This window comes from Habropoda laboriosa, unplaced genomic scaffold (assembly GCF_001263275.1).
Source record: "Habropoda laboriosa isolate 0110345459 unplaced genomic scaffold, ASM126327v1 scaffold172, whole genome shotgun sequence".
Lineage (NCBI taxonomy): Eukaryota > Metazoa > Arthropoda > Insecta > Hymenoptera > Apidae > Habropoda > Habropoda laboriosa.
Genome location: NW_017100331.1, coordinates 210,844 through 229,291, shown reverse-complemented (window position 1 = coordinate 229,291; position 18,448 = coordinate 210,844). Strand labels below are relative to the sequence as shown.

The 18,448-nt window shown below is 32.1% G+C and overlaps 1 protein-coding gene across 1 annotated transcript in view; it reads left to right on the top strand.

Moving 5' to 3' along the window:
- The first annotated feature begins 4,081 nt into the window (after positions 1-4,081).
- Positions 4,082-18,448, top strand: part of LOC108574433 — a 28,766-nt gene continuing 14,399 nt past the window's right edge. The window contains exons 1-13 of the mRNA XM_017937024.1: positions 4,082-4,108; positions 5,724-5,847; positions 8,559-8,967; positions 9,278-9,433; positions 10,351-10,825; positions 12,165-12,400; positions 12,836-13,209; positions 13,975-14,255; positions 14,615-14,799; positions 15,223-15,390; positions 15,464-15,616; positions 17,067-17,684; positions 18,032-18,190. Coding sequence (XP_017792513.1) covers positions 4,091-4,108; positions 5,724-5,847; positions 8,559-8,967; positions 9,278-9,433; positions 10,351-10,825; positions 12,165-12,400; positions 12,836-13,209; positions 13,975-14,255; positions 14,615-14,799; positions 15,223-15,390; positions 15,464-15,616; positions 17,067-17,684; positions 18,032-18,190 — 3,356 coding nt within the window. The 5' untranslated portion in view covers positions 4,082-4,090. The remainder of the gene's footprint in view (positions 4,109-5,723; positions 5,848-8,558; positions 8,968-9,277; positions 9,434-10,350; positions 10,826-12,164; positions 12,401-12,835; positions 13,210-13,974; positions 14,256-14,614; positions 14,800-15,222; positions 15,391-15,463; positions 15,617-17,066; positions 17,685-18,031; positions 18,191-18,448) is intronic.

The window sequence follows — 18,448 nt, the reverse complement described above, 5'->3', positions numbered from 1 at the left end:
TATAATAGAATTCTTTAAAACGAATTTTACCCCAATATGTTGTTGTTCTAAGCTTCTGGATTAAAACCGTGTCCAATGGTTATTAAATTCCGACGTTTCACCAACATTGCAGTTAGCTTTATTAAGGTATCGAGACATACGTTATTAGTGGCAGAAACCTCGAATCACAATTCGAGTAATCCACTCCACGAAAGCCTCAAAAGTCTCTTTACTTAAATGTAATCGAATTTTTTTAAATGAAATTCTAAAATTACTTTTACAAAAAAACATGATTTATTCATTCAAATTGCTAAGGGCACACGTAAATTCAGCATTTGTTGTATAATTTTGTGAACTAGTGCACTATTTATGAATTTGTATAAAATGCTTGACGTTTTTATATCATATTTAGTAAATGAACGTATTGAAAAATTTTGCAATTCATTTATAGATTACCTAAATCCATCTGCTGTTCTGAATTGAAAAATTTTCATTTCACTGTCTATATCTTTATTATAAAACTGTAAATTAAAAGCTATCACCTTAATAAAATTGTGACACTTTTACAAAAATATATCTTAATAAAAATTGCTATTTAATCAATAAGAAATGGATTGTAAATCATTTCGTTCATTTCTATTTCTTCATTGTTGAAGTAATTTCAGTTGATCTCGTTTTAGTGTTATTAAAAGGAATTAGTTAAGGCTTATCTGCGTGTAATATTTCTCAAATTAAGATAAAGAATGTAACATTCAATAATAACTCAATAATTAAAATCTCCACTATTAAATTAAACACTTTCTGTTATCTGTTAAAGTGATAAGATGTTACAATTACCTTCTACCGTTTTCTAAGAAGCACCTACTCAATATCGATACTAATAATACTTCACCATAAGAACAATTTTTCGCATGTAATTTATAAAACATATTTATGCAAGTACAATTGCATACTGGAAACTGGTTGATGAAATGTGCAATTATATGGATCATGTGAATTAAATGGATAAATAAAGTACTGTTTTGTTACTGTATCATTCAGTAACTATACAAACTTCTTCTTAGAAATTTGTTCAACACAAGAACTCTAAACAGAATCTCAATCTGTCCTCGTTAGAAGTGTAAATATTACACAAACTGACAATTGCTCTTCTTTGGATTTATCAAATGATTATACAAAGAGACATTTTTTAATATATACATGACAAATAATGTTACAGTTCGATAACATATACTTTAAAAGAGTACAATATAACATTTTTCGTTCTTTTAAATTGGTCGATTGTTAGAATAACAAGGAACTACTTGAAGAATTTTCAAATTTAATGTTCTCGAAAACAAAGCCGCAAAGAAAAAATTGTTATTCTATATTTTCGATTTATTTGTTTTATATTATCACTGCAATTTTTTTTCTTTAATTACTATCGGTTACCGCCTTCTAACCAATTTGCATTTGCTATCACTGTTACATAATATAAATATATATTTTTATAAAAACCTAATTTTAATAATTCTGTGTCAATGCAAACTTGTGAGACCTGTTTTAGATGCGAGGCACAATTAAATTGAGGTTAGAAGTTGTATATATAGTAATAGGAGCTTTGGCGAGAACTAGCGAGAAAGATTAACTGTCTGTCCCTCTGGTGGTGGAGCATAGGAAGTACCGTTGCAGATTATTCGATCATAATTTTCTCTCGTAATAAAATTAACGAAGAAACGATGAATCTTCGATATGTTGATATAATGCATACGCTGATAATCTTTACAGTTAATACGGTTATGTTAACGTATTTGTAATGACCGTTGATGACAGATAGTGTATAGTCCGGGTCACGATATGGCGAGGACGTAAAATCGGTCAGGAGTTAAAGTCAACATGTTTTGGAAGTCGAGACAACCAAATTAACAGAAATAACTACGAGCAGAGTTAATGACCTGAAATCTCGGCCAGGGGCGTACGAAGAAATGTTCGAAACGCGTTAGCAAATATTGCTTTGTTAAGTGAGTTTTATAAAACATTAATTGCTATTCAGACACCGAAAAAAACTTCAAATATTCCAAATGGCAAATAACATATGCAGATGTTCTACTTGTAAATAAAGTATCGTTCTACAGGGTGGAAAAGACACCCTGTATGTATAAGAGTTTTGAGGATGACAAGCTACCGACATTGCATTGCCTCAAAGCTTGGAAATATCCTTTTTAAAAAAATGAAACTTCAAAAGAACGAAAATTCTCCGAAAAATCTATTTAATCTATCAAAAAATTTTCAAAGATGACTTAAACAGTGTTAAATACGTATTTTGTAATAAATGAACAATAGATACACGATAAACTGTGATGCACATTGTTTCACTATTCATATTCTGTTACACATAAATGAAATTCTAATTTTACAAATAATTTTCTTTCTTTTCACACAATATATTAATTAGAATTCTTCCAATTCTAGCTTCAATACAGGGTGTTTCTAAAATAAGGGACGTAACTTCATGATTGTATCTTATTCGTCGCAGTAATGAAGAAACAGAATGGGCGCAGCTTGTCTTCTGATCCACTTTATTCACCAACTAGAACATCAACTATGTGGATAGTTATGCTAAGGAATACAGCAACAATTGCGCAATACTTGGAAAAGTTCGCTGTTAAATACCGCTGAAAGCCTTGTTCAAAGGGTTTTCACGCCTTTCCATAATTCATCGGATGCTGGGCCTTTGCTGGGCATCCGACAACACCATACAAACGTCACCGCAAATAATTGCACAACTTTACCAAACATCGTCATACGTTAGAGAATGCTTTATTTTAAAGATTCTTATCAGAGGAAGTTTCCGTTTCCAGCACTTTTTCAACTGCAACAGTTGGGTAAATCTTCGACACGACATCTATCAATGAAAACAGGCAGAAAAGATGTTTGTTTATTCACCGTCCACTCGTCCACTCACCGATGTGCAAAAATGTTTATCTAACTTACTTTTTATTACTCAACAAGTAGAATACACATTTGCGCGGTTTAATTCTCTATTTTATCAATATCCTGTCTACAGGTTGTCCCAGTTTAATTATCAACAAATGAATATAAATTATTTTTCTTCGTACTAATAGTAAATGCTACATTTCTAAATGGAATAACGCAAATACAATTTAATTACTACTTTTCTCCGTTAAAATTACGCAACGCAAAATAAATTCTAATCAGATGTACACGTACGAAGACTTTCTTCACTGAGAGTACACGTATAAACAAGTTGAGCAACCTGAAGTATTATAATACCGTTTAGCAAATAATCATCTTCTATCTTAGACCATCGATAAGGATAAAACGCAAAATTCAAACACCGGAATTTCAAACAACCTATTTTGTTCGTCGTTGTAAACGAACTCGTAAGAATTGTAACAATAAGCTGTGAATCGTAAACTGAAACTAAAGAGACTTCAAACTATAGAAATCCTGGTTTGAAGCCTCTAATGTGACAAGTGTTTGTACACCATGGTACATACATATCAGTTGTACAAATAAACGACAAAACAAAAGCGTGGAATTTGAAAAGTTCAGTGTCTCTCTGTGCAAACGTACAGTCTACATACTAAGCACCAAATCAGGAGTATTATCATGAGAAAAGTATAATACCGCTCATTGGTCAAACCGATCGATAAGGTAATCGATGATATCACGTAACAATTGTACACACAGGAAAACAAAAGAAGTCAAAAATATAAGTGAATGTAGTAGAGTGGTGAGGACTGATCGTCGAGTCATAAGTCTTGCAAAAACGAATGTTGGTCTTTCTCCTCGAGCATCGTCATTAATAAAAGCAACGTGTCGCGGATCGCGTTCGATTGTGGAACTGTGTATTCTCTATCCGTAAAGTGGCTGTGATACGCGCCGTTATTGCGACAAATGACTTTCACCTTTTCAAACAGCCATCTTTAACCGCTGTCACTAGAAGTAGTTCTTCTGTTATTGTTAGAAAAGCATGTTGCTACGAAGATACACCGGTACAGATATCGAAAGAAAGTAAAACGTACGTAAGTTGGCTGCGAACGTCTAAAAGTTGGCAGTTTATGTCTTTTATTAGGTCTGTACAAAAGTTTCCATCGCTTGTAAAACAATGGCTGTAAAAGGCACTGTGAGTTTCTTTCCTTTTTTAAATTTATGACGATAAGTATATATACATAAATGCCAATATAAGTATTCACGACGATAAGTATAGTACTGATGTTGTATTATTATTGTTTCAATAACGGCTAATCGTAAGTATAATAAAAAAATAAATACACATTCTTCACGAAAATACGTCGGGAACTTTTACACAGACCTAACAGTTTGCAAGAAATTTTCTTCCCTTCCAAGTGTAGGTAATATCATTTCAATTCTTGCACAAATTTTTTCGTCAGTTGACAAATTTTTCTACGTATTGTATTTGACATATCACCACAGGCAATTAACGCGAAAGGATTGCAAGGAAGTTTGAGAAAAAGTCGGGATACGTTGCATGAAGTTCTAAAAAGTCTACAATTTTTTCCATTACATTTATGTTCATTACTGGATTTGAGCAATTTTTATTTGACACAGGAGTAAGGAATGAGTTCGTTTGAAATGATTTTATTATTTTTCAAATTTTCCAATGTAAAAAAGTGTTTCGAGTTCGTACTAGAAAATCATTTTACTAATTAATGGAATTACGGCTATATTTTCACACAAGTAATAGCAGGTAGTTAATAAATAAGGAAAGGAAAGGAAAGAACATTGAACAGGCGTGAAAGAAGGAAAAATTGCTACTGTATGTATGCAAATGGAAAGTAAGATTAAGAAGTTTTCATATTTAATCTTGTAACATGAAGTTGCATGTTATTGGTAAGACTCCTAATTTCCGTTTGCGAAAAGAATCGTTTATATCTGAATGAATTAGTGAGGATATTGAAATATTCAAAATTTAATAGGGAAATAATAGAAATGTATAATTTTATCGAAATGACAATGTAACATCACTTATACAATTTCATCAGTTTATGTATTTTTGGCAACTAAATATCAAAAATACTAATTAAGTTTGCCTAAGTTTGAAAATATTGCGAAATTATAAGGAATTGTTACATTTTTCAAGATACGAGGCACTGCACTACTGGAAATTGTACGCAGGCTTCAAATTAATTTATTTCAAAGATACAGAATAATTTTATTCCGCTTAATAATTTCTAATTAATTCTAATATTTCTTCAAATTAACAAATAATAAATTAATCTAAAAAATTTTATTTCTATGAGGATTTAAATACGCGCGGTTTGTACAATTGTGCAATTGTTTTTAGTTGAATATTTGTTAAAAATAGTATTTGTGAGTTAATCCACAGAATCGTTATTTTCTTTTCTAAATCAGTATTTCCTTGTACAATTTCACATTTCGACAATTCAACCTGAATAAGTTTGAAATAATTATACACACCTACATTACAGTCACTTGCAAACATACGAACGATATATTTATTTATTAATAAATAATTTATATATATGTACATATATTTAGGAATATATAAAAATTAAATTTAAACATTCGTGAAATGTGAAATTCTATAAAAGTTTCTATATAATAATTGTCTAAATAACCTACATTTCTAAGTGTTATAAAATGAAACGAATAAATTATACCGTTACTATTATATCATATTTCGTGTGTTTCTATATGTTTATATTATGGCTATTGATAAATTATTTTAAGCAATGATAACTTAATATTCGATACAGGTTACCAAACCCAGAAAATATTGTCACATCATCATGAATTTCCTTCGAGACCAATTTTCGATTATTATCTTCTTTCTACTCTTTTCTGGATATCAAGGAGCACTTAATACAGATGGATACGAAGGTAATACAAAGTTAATAAATAAACTTTCATTAAGCTTTCATAAATTGTGAATCCTTGATAAATAATTTATCGTATTATTCAGGCATATTAATTAAGAAAATACTTATCAGTTATTACAATAATTTGAAAGAATAAAATCTATTATTTTTAATTCATTAATTCATTATGTTATACTTACATTTCCTATATTTTCATTTTTGACAATTTAATGTAATTTATATTTACATTTTGTTAGCAACAAATCCACATGCGATAATTATTACATCAAAATGTTCACTCTACATTTTGCCAAGGGTGCTCTATTAAAATATTTCCTAACCAAAATATACTTTACTTTACAACTATTTGTAATTAAGAATTTTTCAATGTAGAATACTGCCACCGTTACTCTTTATCACTTTATTTGTCGTATTACTGCAGAATTGTAATTATTTCTTATCAAACAAAAACACAAATTTGCTAATTTTACAATAATTACGTCCACTACGTGGAATCAGTTACAACGAAATTTTTCTGATTTGTATAACGAAGCGGTTAGTAATTATTATGCAATTGTTAACAAATTTTCTTTGTTCTTAACTGCTAGTTTCAATCGATGTCATGTTTCATTCAGCGATTTCAAGCTTAAAGAATTTCTGGAAAAAATATTCGATAAATATTTCGTTAATATAGTACCATTGGTGTTTAGTTGCATTCCATTTAGGTATACTCCTTGCATCACATTATAATTTACTACTATAGAGTACATTAAATTAAACATACAAGTATATTATATTGGAACACAAGACACTGCAAACTATAGGGTGCAATATCATTTTCTAATAATTACATGGCAGAATGTATTACAATACAATTAAAAAATATGACGATGTAGTATTATAGAATATAGTACAATATATATTCAGTTAATATGATATGCTATGTTATACGTCAACATTCGCAAATTTATAGTTACTAACAATTTACGGTTAGTAATATATTTACATTAAAATTTTTAATGCTTAAACTGGCTTTAGAGTACTTAGTCGTAAAAGGAACAACACCAAAAAAATAAGTTTTGTAGATAAGCGGCAGAATGATTAATTTTATTAGCGGCGTTATCTCAATTGCCGCGGCGCGTCGTATATAGAGTGTTCCGTTTAAACGAGAACGATGAAATATCTCACGAGTAATTGAAGCTATCAAAAAAATATTCTTAACAATGTTATCTGGTACAAATGATTTTTCTGTAAGTTTAGCAGTGGGGGAGATATCAAAGGCAAGTTAATTTTTTTTAATGAAAGCCTGTATTTTTTTATTCGTAGTAAAATGAGCAGAAAATAGTATTTCATATTTTTGTTATAACTTCTTAACGAAGCTTCAAATCACCTATGTTCATATAACATTTCTTTCTTACTTATACCAGTATAACGTACTGACAAAGTTTGATCGGGTAAAAATGGGACACCCGGTATATCACATTTAAGAGGAACTGTTTTTTTCAGGAATGCAAAATTGATAAGAATATCACAATAAGTATGATAAAAATGGAGTATCTTTTTTTTCAGAACGGACACTTTAAATGTGACATTTAGATTTGTCATTTCCTCAATATAAAAGAAATTTTCGAGATGATTATCTGTATAAGCCATTTATTCGAATTTACGTCATCTTTACCATCCCTTTTAGGCGGGTAAATAGAAAAGATTCGAATGATTATTGTTACACGTACAACATCTGCAAATATACATTTTACAACGTAATTTTCAGGAATTGTTGTTAAAAGTGAACAATCATTCAATAAATACAAAGATATAAGCGAAAAAAATTGTCAAATAAATCACTATTTTTAGTCTATCTAAGTGTATGTAACCCCTTAAGGGGGTTATCACCCTGAGGCTTCTAAAAATAGGTAAAATTCGGGAATTTTTTTCATAGGAAACTACTGAATAAGAAGTTTCAATTTTTCCAGAGGATACAAATGTAACTTTTACCTTTCTTCTCCAATTTTTAAAACCTAAAAGTATTATGAAACCTCTTGTACTGGAACATCGATTGCTTGCCGTCATCGCCGGCAAAATAAAAAATTCTCTCTGATTCATAAATAAAAATGTATTACCTACAATCAATGTTTTTCGATATCTCAATTATTTAATTTTTTAGAGATGTTTAAAGTCGCTTTTTTTTGGCAAAAGAGGTTCTCCCTCTTCAAATTGCCACCGTTTCTATGATAATTATAATTTTTGAAAAATCTTATGCTATATTGTAGGTAATACATTTCTATTTATAAATCATCAAGAATTTTTTATTTTAGACTTTTCAATCCTTGTCAACGATAGCGGACAGCAATCGAAATTTTGCAGAAGAGGTTTGACAATAACTCCTCCATTTTGTAACACTTTCAGTTTTTGAAAATTAGAGGAGATAGCTGAAAGTTACATTTATATCCTCTAGAAAAATTGATACTTGTTACTTAGTTGTTACCTATAAAGAAAAATTCCCAAACTTTTCCGATTTTTAGACGCCTCAGGCTGGTGTACCCCCTTAAAACTATTAATTTATGTAAGAAGAGGCAAACATTTTTATTTACGATACTATAGAAATTTGACTGAACAAAACATTATTTCTTTCAGTTTTATTACCGATAATATTTTCTCGTAATATTAAAAATTCGTTAATATCAAAAATATGAAAAATTCTTATATTATCCAACATACGTTTTTGTTGAACAGAACCATTTCTGCAAGAGGACGAAAAGAGTGCTACCCCCGACGATTACCGACTACCAAAATCAATAATTCCGCTCAATTATGAAATCATGCTTAAGCCGGAATTCGAATGTGATTGCAAAATGAATGGAATAGTGCATATTTACGTTAGAGTGAAAGAATCAACCGACACTATAACGCTTCATCATGGACAAATGGAAATAACAATGGTGTCCGTCACGTTTAACGAAAAGCAGCTGGAAATCAGAAACACTACTTATAATAATAAAACGGAGAAATATGAAATTAAACTTCGTGACACTCTGAAGGCAGGATCCAATGTTACAATTAATTTCCAATATGAAGGAATAATTAGGGACGATATGATTGGATTCTATAGAAGCTCTTACATCAATTCTAATGGAAAAATTAGGTAAGATGAAATTATTGAGTGCTTCTTTCTCTGCTCTATTGTAATTACTGAATACTCTTTTACGAACGGGAATAAACTGAGATTAAATTTTCTAGATATTACCATCATTTTCTATATTCTTCGAGGTTTTAAATTAAATATTACTTAATTATACAAGCATTTAATAATTTTACGCACAAATTTTTTTTACACAAATTTTACGCAATGGACGTTTTTAAGACATTCACAGGACGCCTGTGTGCTACCTGAGATATGATAACGACGAAGAGTAACGAATGCTTTATTAATTGTATTTTTCAAAATGATTCAGGTGGCTTCTTTCAACACAATTCCAAACAACACACGCAAGGCATGCTTTTCCCTGCTTCGATGAGCCAGGTTTGAAGGCAACGTTTGTAATCAGAATCCTAAGGCCACCAAGCTATATTTGCCTGAGTAATATGCCACTAAACCGAACAGTACCTGTGTAAGTGATTGCACAATTTATTGCACGATGTAAATTATACCGTTAATAGTCCATAAGAATATTAAATAACATACAATAATTTACATGCACTGCTTCATTATTAATAAATAATGTACACAAGCAGTAATTAAACACGAGTGTAGTATTTGATGGATATCAATAATAGACATAATTTATAATGATTAAACATGGTTGGAATAACCGTTAAATAAATTTTATAAGTTGCCTTTTTATGCTTTAGAATTAACAATATTGTTATTTGAAGCAATTAATACAAGATTTCATAAGATGAACATAATATTTCACGATTAAAAGATACAAACATTAACCAGCAGTCAGCAGAATTCGAAAATCAATTTAAATTTCGTTTCTCGCTTCAATTTTGAATACTATCATTTTTGTAAGAAATGCGCAGAATGAATGAAATATTTCGTTACAATTTTATAATTGAATAATAAATTATGTCTTATAGCGTTCATGAAATTAATGATAACTTTTGTATTTGAAAATGAAATAAATTCACTTCCTACGCTGAATAATAAACAAGTAAACTCCTTTAGGCTTCTGTTTCACATTATATTTTAAACAAAAGCAAAAAATTCGATGTTTGTAAACCTTAGAGGTGGTCTAACCCTTTAACTCTCGTACGACGAATGCAGGGTCATTTTGACTCACAGCGACAAAGTCAGGCAGCCAGATTACGTTTGGTACAGAAAATATAGTTGAAAGTATACACAATTCCTTCTTGAAACTCGCTTCCAAAAGAAATTTTGCTATGGGTCAAAATGACCCTGCATTCGTCTCCCGTGTCCGTCTAAAACCATTCGCCTTCCGAGAGTTAATTACCACGAAATGGAAACACCGATATTTCGAAATTCACATATAGACTTTCTTGCAGCGCGTAATTTGTTCTACAGTTCCAGAACGGGCGAATATTGGGACGAATTCCAGCAAAGTATACCTATGTCGACCTATTTGGTAGCCTTTGTGATCTCCGACTTCCAGTCCGTGAAAGTAGGAAACTTCAGCGTTTGGGCCAGGCCAAATGCTATCAGTCAAGCTAAATACGCTTTGAACATTGGCAAACAATCTCTCGACCATCTTTCCAAGCGATTCAAACAGGAGTATCAAATCTCCAAGATGGACATGGTGGCTGTACCTGATTTCTCAGCCGGCGCAATGGAAAACTGGGGTCTCGTCACCTATAGAGAAAGCAGACTGTTATTCGACGAAAGTACAACATCTGACGTCGCGATGCAAAGCATCGCTTCGGTAATCGTACACGAATTGACGCACATGTGGTTTGGAAACATGATTACACCTGAATGGTGGAGCTACTTATGGCTGAGCGAAGGGTTTGCAAGATACTTCCAATACTTTGGTACTGCACAGGTAATCATGAGTTTTCTTTCGTCATATCAGAATCGCTCAAATTTTTTATCAACACTAGCCGTTTATTTTCATATGTGTATTTTTTAACAAGAAGAAAAAATTAATATAAAATTACCAATAGGAGGTGCGAAAAGCTATAAAGTTTAATTTAACTTGGAGTACATAAGTCTGTATCTAACAGCACATCTAAGTGACTAACTTTCATTGATGGATTCGATCAAGTAAACGTTAATATAAATATCAAAGACAAAAGTAATCTTGAGTAAAATTAAAGGGTTATATTAAACTATAGTTACACGTGCGTGTGGTAAAAAGTTCAAAATAATAAGAAGTTACTTTATCAAAACAGGGAATCAATTGTTTCTACTAACTCTCATCGTTAGCTTTTATCGGTCACCGCTGACCCGGCATTGAAATCTCTTCTTTCAACCGGCAAACAGAGTCACGACTCTCCTCTCTTTATATTATAAATATTTGTTATTTTAATCAGAATATATTTGTATTATTTTAAACGATATAATGCCTAGTAAAATAAAAACATGTAGTTTCGGTTACGTAGGAAAAAGATTTTAATATTGGGTCATATTTGACCCGGCATCCTCCGAGGGTTAAGGGAGTACACCAGCCTGAGGCGTCTAAAAATAGGAAAAGTTTGGGAATTTTTTTCATAGGTAACAACTAAATGGAAAGTTTCAATTTTTTCAGAGGATTTAAATGTAGCACTCAGCTTTTTCCTGCAATTTAAAAAAAGTAAAAATCTTACAAAATGGAGGAGTTATTGCGAAACCTCTTCTGCTGGAACGTCGATTGCTGGCCACCATCGCTGACAAGAATTTGAACGTCCGAAATAAAAAATTCTTTTTAATTTATAGATAAAAATGTATTACCTACAATATGGCCTAGGATTTTTCAAAAATTATAATTATTATAGAAATGGTGGTAGTTTGCAGAGGAATAACCTCTTTTTACAAAATAATAATTCAACTTTAAACTTTTCTGAAACGTTAAATAATCGACATATAGAAAAATTGTAAGCTACATAGTATGTAATACATTTTTGTTTGTAAATCAAAAAGAATTTTTTATTTCAGACGTTCCAATCCTTGTCGAGCCAATGATGTTCTAGCAGCAGAGATTTCGCAATAACTCCTCCATTTTGTAACATTTTAACTTTCTCAAAATTGGAGAAGAAAGCTGAAAATTACACTTATATCCTATTCCAAAATTGAAACTTTTCACTTAGCAGTTACCTATGAAAAAAATTCTCAAATTTTCTTACTTTTTGAAGCCTCAGTGTGGTCTATCACTTTTAACAAATTATTAATAATCTATGCTGCAGATCGAACCTACGTGGAACATGGAAGAACAGTTCGTCGTGGAGCAACATCAAACAGCTTATGCAGCTGACGGCATCGAAACCTCCAAACCAATGACTCGAGATGTTATCACTACATCGGAAATCAGCTCAGTAGGAGATACTATCACTTATAATAAAGGAGGGAGTGTTCTACGAATGATGAATCTCGTTTTTGGATCCGACGTATATGATACTGGAATTCAAAATTATCTGAAGAAGTAAAAATCCATTTAATTGTTAACAGAATTTCACAGCGTAGTATGCAAACAAGTATTTAGCAATTTTAACCCTTTGCACTCGGAGGTGATTTGCTGTAGAAAAAGTTGCAAATCGGATCTTTGAAATTTTTGCAAACTAACGTAGAAATGAAGTATACTATTTTATTTAAATATTCAATGTATTCTCTATTTCACAATTTTGAACAAATTTATGGAGGCCCGTAGATCTATTCTCTAATTATTTACCAAGTGACGATTATTTAATGTCGCTTCTCAGTCGCCACTCGATTGCAAAAAGTTAATAAGTACGAATGGTGAAAGTTACAAAATAAATAATACGATTTGAAAAATCTTGTACAAGTGAAAACGTAGACCGTATAAAAATAATTTCACAATTTTATTAACTACAATCACCGTGATTTATGTTCGTCACAGTACCGTGGAAAAAGTGGGACGTCCGGATAATCTATGGTTAGAAATCCAGAATGAAGTTAATCGTCGCAACAACTCATTGCAACTTCGAGCATCCGTCAAGGAAATTATGACCACCTGGACAGAGCAAGCCGGATTTCCGGTCGTGACTGTTTCCATCCAGAACGATTCGGTCAATTTACAACAGGAACGTTTCCTCTTGAGAAACTTGAAATCCACACCTACGAATATAACATGGTGGATACCGATCACCTGGGCTACGAAGAAAAATCCAAACTTCGATAAAGTAAATGTTGAACATTGGTTGGACAAGAATGTAACCACCATTCCGTTGGAAAAGTCTCCAGGATGGGCGATATTTAACGTTCAATCCGCTGGTGAGTAAAATACATTTTCTGTTTCTTATTGATCCTGTAAAAAAAAAAAAACAGAGTTATATGGCTTTATATTAACTTTTGCATACAATTCCTACGTCATTGCAAAATATGCATCAATTTAAAAAGTATTTTAATTTTAACTTTGCTTTTGTTGCAAACAGTATACGTAAAACAATATGCCAATTGTAGTTATACTGGTGCACCGAAATAAGTGAGAGAACTTAAGATTGAAGTAAGTTTAAGCTAATAATTTTACCAAGAATTTTAGGATATATGTATAAAAATCAAGAAAAGTGATATAGGATCGATCATATTTCTTCTATTTCATAGGTATATTGGATACCCTGTATACATATTCTTTCATGCAAAAAAAAAGAAAATGTAACGTACTTATTTTTTGAATATCACTTATATACATATATGTATATAACTTTCAACTAATACAAATCACACGTAACAAAAGAATGAATATCGTCCAAGTTTGTTTGTTTAGAATTCTTTCTTTATCATACAGGAAGACAGTTATTTATATATGTATAAAAAAATACTCCTACAAAAGAATTGCCCGAATTATACCAATAATTTTGTCTAAATTTCACTGACATCATAGTTATTATTTGCTGTATACAGTGGATTGGGTACATAATTAAACATTGATGATTTAATAATTAATAATAATAGAAATATAACAACTCTAAAATCATTTACTTAATACCTTCAACTATAAATATATTATTTTATGTCAACTAAAGTGATTTTTTGTAGGCTTCTACCGGGTGAACTACGACAATGCTTCATGGTACCGCATTTTCGATGCTTTGAACACCCAGAAACATGAAGGCATACACGTTCTCAATAGAGCTGCCCTAGTTGATGATTTATTGAATTTAGCAAGAGCTGATTTGCTGAATTACAAGACCACTTTGGACGGTTTGAAATATCTCGTTCAGGAAAAGAATTATTTACCCTTCAAAGCGGCATTCTCTGGATTCACATATCTCGATCAACGATTATCTGCAGACGATGAAACTTACGACCTCTTCAAGGTGTGTACACCGCAATTTCCCCTCAAGTGGCGCTAGTGTTGGAGCAAAAAGTAGTGGGGATAACGTATCCGCCTACTTTCTGTTCATTTAGTGGGGCGATGACGTCAGAAGCCTCATCTTTGTCTAATAAATACCGATTACCTTGAAATCTCGAAGAAAGGACCTTAGAAAAATTTTTCTTTTCATCATTTCATTCATTTTTCCGAATAGTAGTTCATCTTTGCTCAAACTAATTTTTCCATATATCTCTAAACACCGAAGATATTTAGATGTAACCTTTTACTTATTTACTCACCCTGTATATTATACATACAAAGTAATTCTTGACCACACTGGTAATTAACGGATTATTGTTCCAGGAATTTGTTCTCACACTCATACAACCTATATATGAAGAAATTGGTTACCTAGATCGACCAAGCGACGACAGATTGACAATACTATTGAGAGGCGAATTGAACAAATGGGCATGCAATTATGGTCACAAACAATGTGTGGACATTTTCTTTGAAAAATTCTGGCAATGGAGGGATCTAAACGTAACGTGAGGAAATATAAAATTTCTAATGATATTTTCTTGCCGTTTAAATAATTTACTCCAAAATCCTTTACGTAATGTAGGTATACTCGATATTTTTAAAATGAGAAGATACTAAAAGATTTTAGTACCACCACTTACATGACACACTATTGTATATGCTATAATTTTAATACAATTTACACATATAATTTCTTGATTTTTTTCTAATTTACGTAGAAAATGATAACGAACTTAAAGCTAAGGAAGAAGTATTTACTCATTTTATATTAAAAAACTCTTCAGCATTTATGTTTACAAGCTTCCTGAAAGTTATACACTGCCATTTATTCACGACACTAATTAATATTTTTTAATATTCTGCAAAATGTATCATACGATGTATATAATCTAATTTATTAATAATTAATTTTACAAATTACGCTACAGAATTAAACCAAACCAGAGACCTGTAGCCTATTGCATGGGCGTAAAATACGGAAAGGAAGAGGATTCGTCATTCTTATGGAATCAGTATTACAATTCGAATTCTGCCACTGAACAATCGGTCATACTTCAAGCTCTCGGCTGTTCTCGGAATATTACACTTTTGGAAAGGTAAGAATTTCATTTTTACTCGTATTATAAACACACACCAATCAGAATTTATAATTTCACCTTATTTTTTTAGATACCTCTCGTACGCGATCAAAGATTTCCAAGAAAGCAGAATCCGGAAACAAGACAATTCTGCTGTATTTTCTGCAGTTTATGGTTCCAGTATACGCGGTGCAGAGATTGTGCTGAATTTCGTTGCGAAACACTATGCTGAAATGATACAGTTGTACGTTTCTAGCATCAGAGAAGAAATACAACATTTTACGCAACATTCGCGTTCACAAGTATCAGGACACTACTCGGCATGAAACATACTGAAATCTATCGAATTCTACTGATACAGTCAAGGACAGAATTCTGTGGACACCCTTCAAAGCAGAATATCTTTTTTTTTAATTAGATCAAACAGCTTGAGCTTTTTGAATACGTTAGAAGGATTAGTTTACTACATGACGTGTAAAAATAAATTTTAAAGAAACCGCAATTAGTCGGAATCGCGAAGAAAATAGCGAGGGTCGCTTTTTACAACTTTTTTATCCGAGCTCGTAATGAAAATTTAAAAAATACGTTTCGTAGATCTGTGTGAATTATACACATGCTTAAAATTTTATCGAAATCGGTGGATGGAGAAACAAGCGACAGGCATCGAAAGATTTATTACAGTTTCAGAAAGTCGTGAAATAGTGCGATTTTCACAATATTTAACCGTTTGTAGCTCGTAGCAACGTTAACCGATTTTCGATGAAATTTTCAGCATGTGTATAATTCACATAGATCTACAAAACGTATGTTTCAAATTTTCATTACAAGCCCAGATAAAAAAGTTGTAAACAGTGACCTCTACAATTTTCTTCGCGATTTCCACAAATTGCAATTGTTTCGAAAATTTTTATACACGTCATCTAGTAAACTAATCCTTCTAACTTCTCAAAAATACTCAAGTCGTTTGGCCCAATTTTAAAAAAGTTACCTTATCTTGAAGGGTACTGAAATCTACTTACTGAATGTGAAGCAAGCCTCATTGTCATTACAAGTTTAATAGAAAATTATTTGACTCACAAAAGTCACTACAAAATTATTAAGGTTCTAAAAAAAAATTACTCAATCTAGAATCTTCAAGTATAACGAGAACATATATATTTAATTTGGCGAGAAAATGTAAGATAAATCATATACGAACATAATGTGTGTCCTAATACTTACGAAGGGCACTGCATTGTGCGATGCTCAGGAGTTTGCCCTCGGGGCGGCACCGGGGCAAAGAAGGGCTACTTCGCTCGCACCATCTAAATGACTCGTCACGCAATTATAAATGTTCCGATTCGTCGATGTTATCGCGTCCGCCAATAATGACAATAAGTGTGCCCTATTTTTATAATTGTGTTAGAGAAGGCGGGCTTATGAGCAGTGCCGCGTTATAGCTTCATGAGGCCCCAGGCAAATTTGAATTTGGGGGCCCCATGTACAGTGAATGAGGTTATAAAAAATTGCTGGAGGCCCCGGGCAATTGCCCCTTTTACCCATAGGATAACGCGCCACTGCTTATGAGGATATGACCCAATCAGACTTGCATTCCTTCCAAGGTCAAACTCCTGAGCTCTGCACAGTATCCATTATCAAGCAAAAATGAATATTTCCTTCTCGTTGCTGACATTTTCAAATATCACCTGTTTCAGTTACAACGGAACCGAAACAATTGCCAGTATTCTATCCTCAGCTTCGCAACGTTTCTCCACGCAGGAACTAGTAGATACATTCGACAGGTTGATTGAGCAGCGTAAGGTGGAATTTGAAGGTGTTTCGAAATCGTTGAAGAACTCGTTGGAGATAGCGAAGTACGAATTGCAGTGGTACAACAAATATTCGAGACCAATTGTACGGTGGTTAAAGGCTTTTAACAGCAAGGCTTCTAATGATGTGAATTATCGCTTGCCAACAAGCATAACTCCTAATTCCTATTCCATTTGGGTGACGTCCAAGATAAGCGAACTGAGAAACTTTACATTCACCGGAATGGTGAACATTACAGCGAGTGTTTCGCAACAAACGACAGATATCGTTTTACATTCGGTGGATTTAACACACGAAAGCGTTTCCGTGCTCGCGCAAGGCAAGCAGGTCAACGTAACACTACATTATGTTAACAAACAGTATGACACTCTAATTATCACGCTTGATCGAAAATTACAAGTTGGAGAAAATATAAGTATTATGATAAAATACGAGGGACACCTGAACGAAGAGATGCGTGGATTTTACAGAAGTTGGTACAAGGATAGTTCTGGCCAAATAAGGTACTCCCTTTACTTGTCAATAATCACATTCTGCTTAATATGGACGGTCTTGAAACGTTTCGTATTTGTGGAAGCATGAAAAAGTATTTCAAATAATGTGTGTGAATATGATAATATTTAATAATAATAATAAAATAATATTTATTAATATTTAAATGGTATTGAACGTGAAATTATACGATTATTGTTACATGCACACGAATTAACGACACGTGCTATAAATACCGATATAACGTAAATGAAAAGAATTTGAAGGAAATTGCAAATTGAGAAACACTATTAAAAACATATTTATTAAACATATAAGCTCCTATAATAATATGAAATGTGTTTTGTTTATTTTACAGATGGTTAGCCTCTACACAGATGGAACCTGTTGGAGCAAGAAAGATGTTCCCATGTTTCGATGAACCAGCATTGAAAGCAAAGTTTACAATGAGCGCCACGATACCTCAAAATTATACCGCCATCAGTAACATGCCAATCGATCAAATGTTCTTGCAGCAGTAAGTAATTCTTGCTTTTTAATGTCACATAAGAATGTTTTACTTTACATTTACTTTTAACTTTGAATATTTCTTTGAATAAATGCTTCACGCATATGAGCCATTCAGAAGTTAAAACGATTAACTCCACTTTTTGATATTCTTCCAATTTTAGCGTTAAAGTACATGCTTGGTGCTTAATTTTTTAAAAATAAAACAAATTTAATAAATTTTATTTTACTAAGACAAAATGTACGTCAACAAGTACATACAGGTATA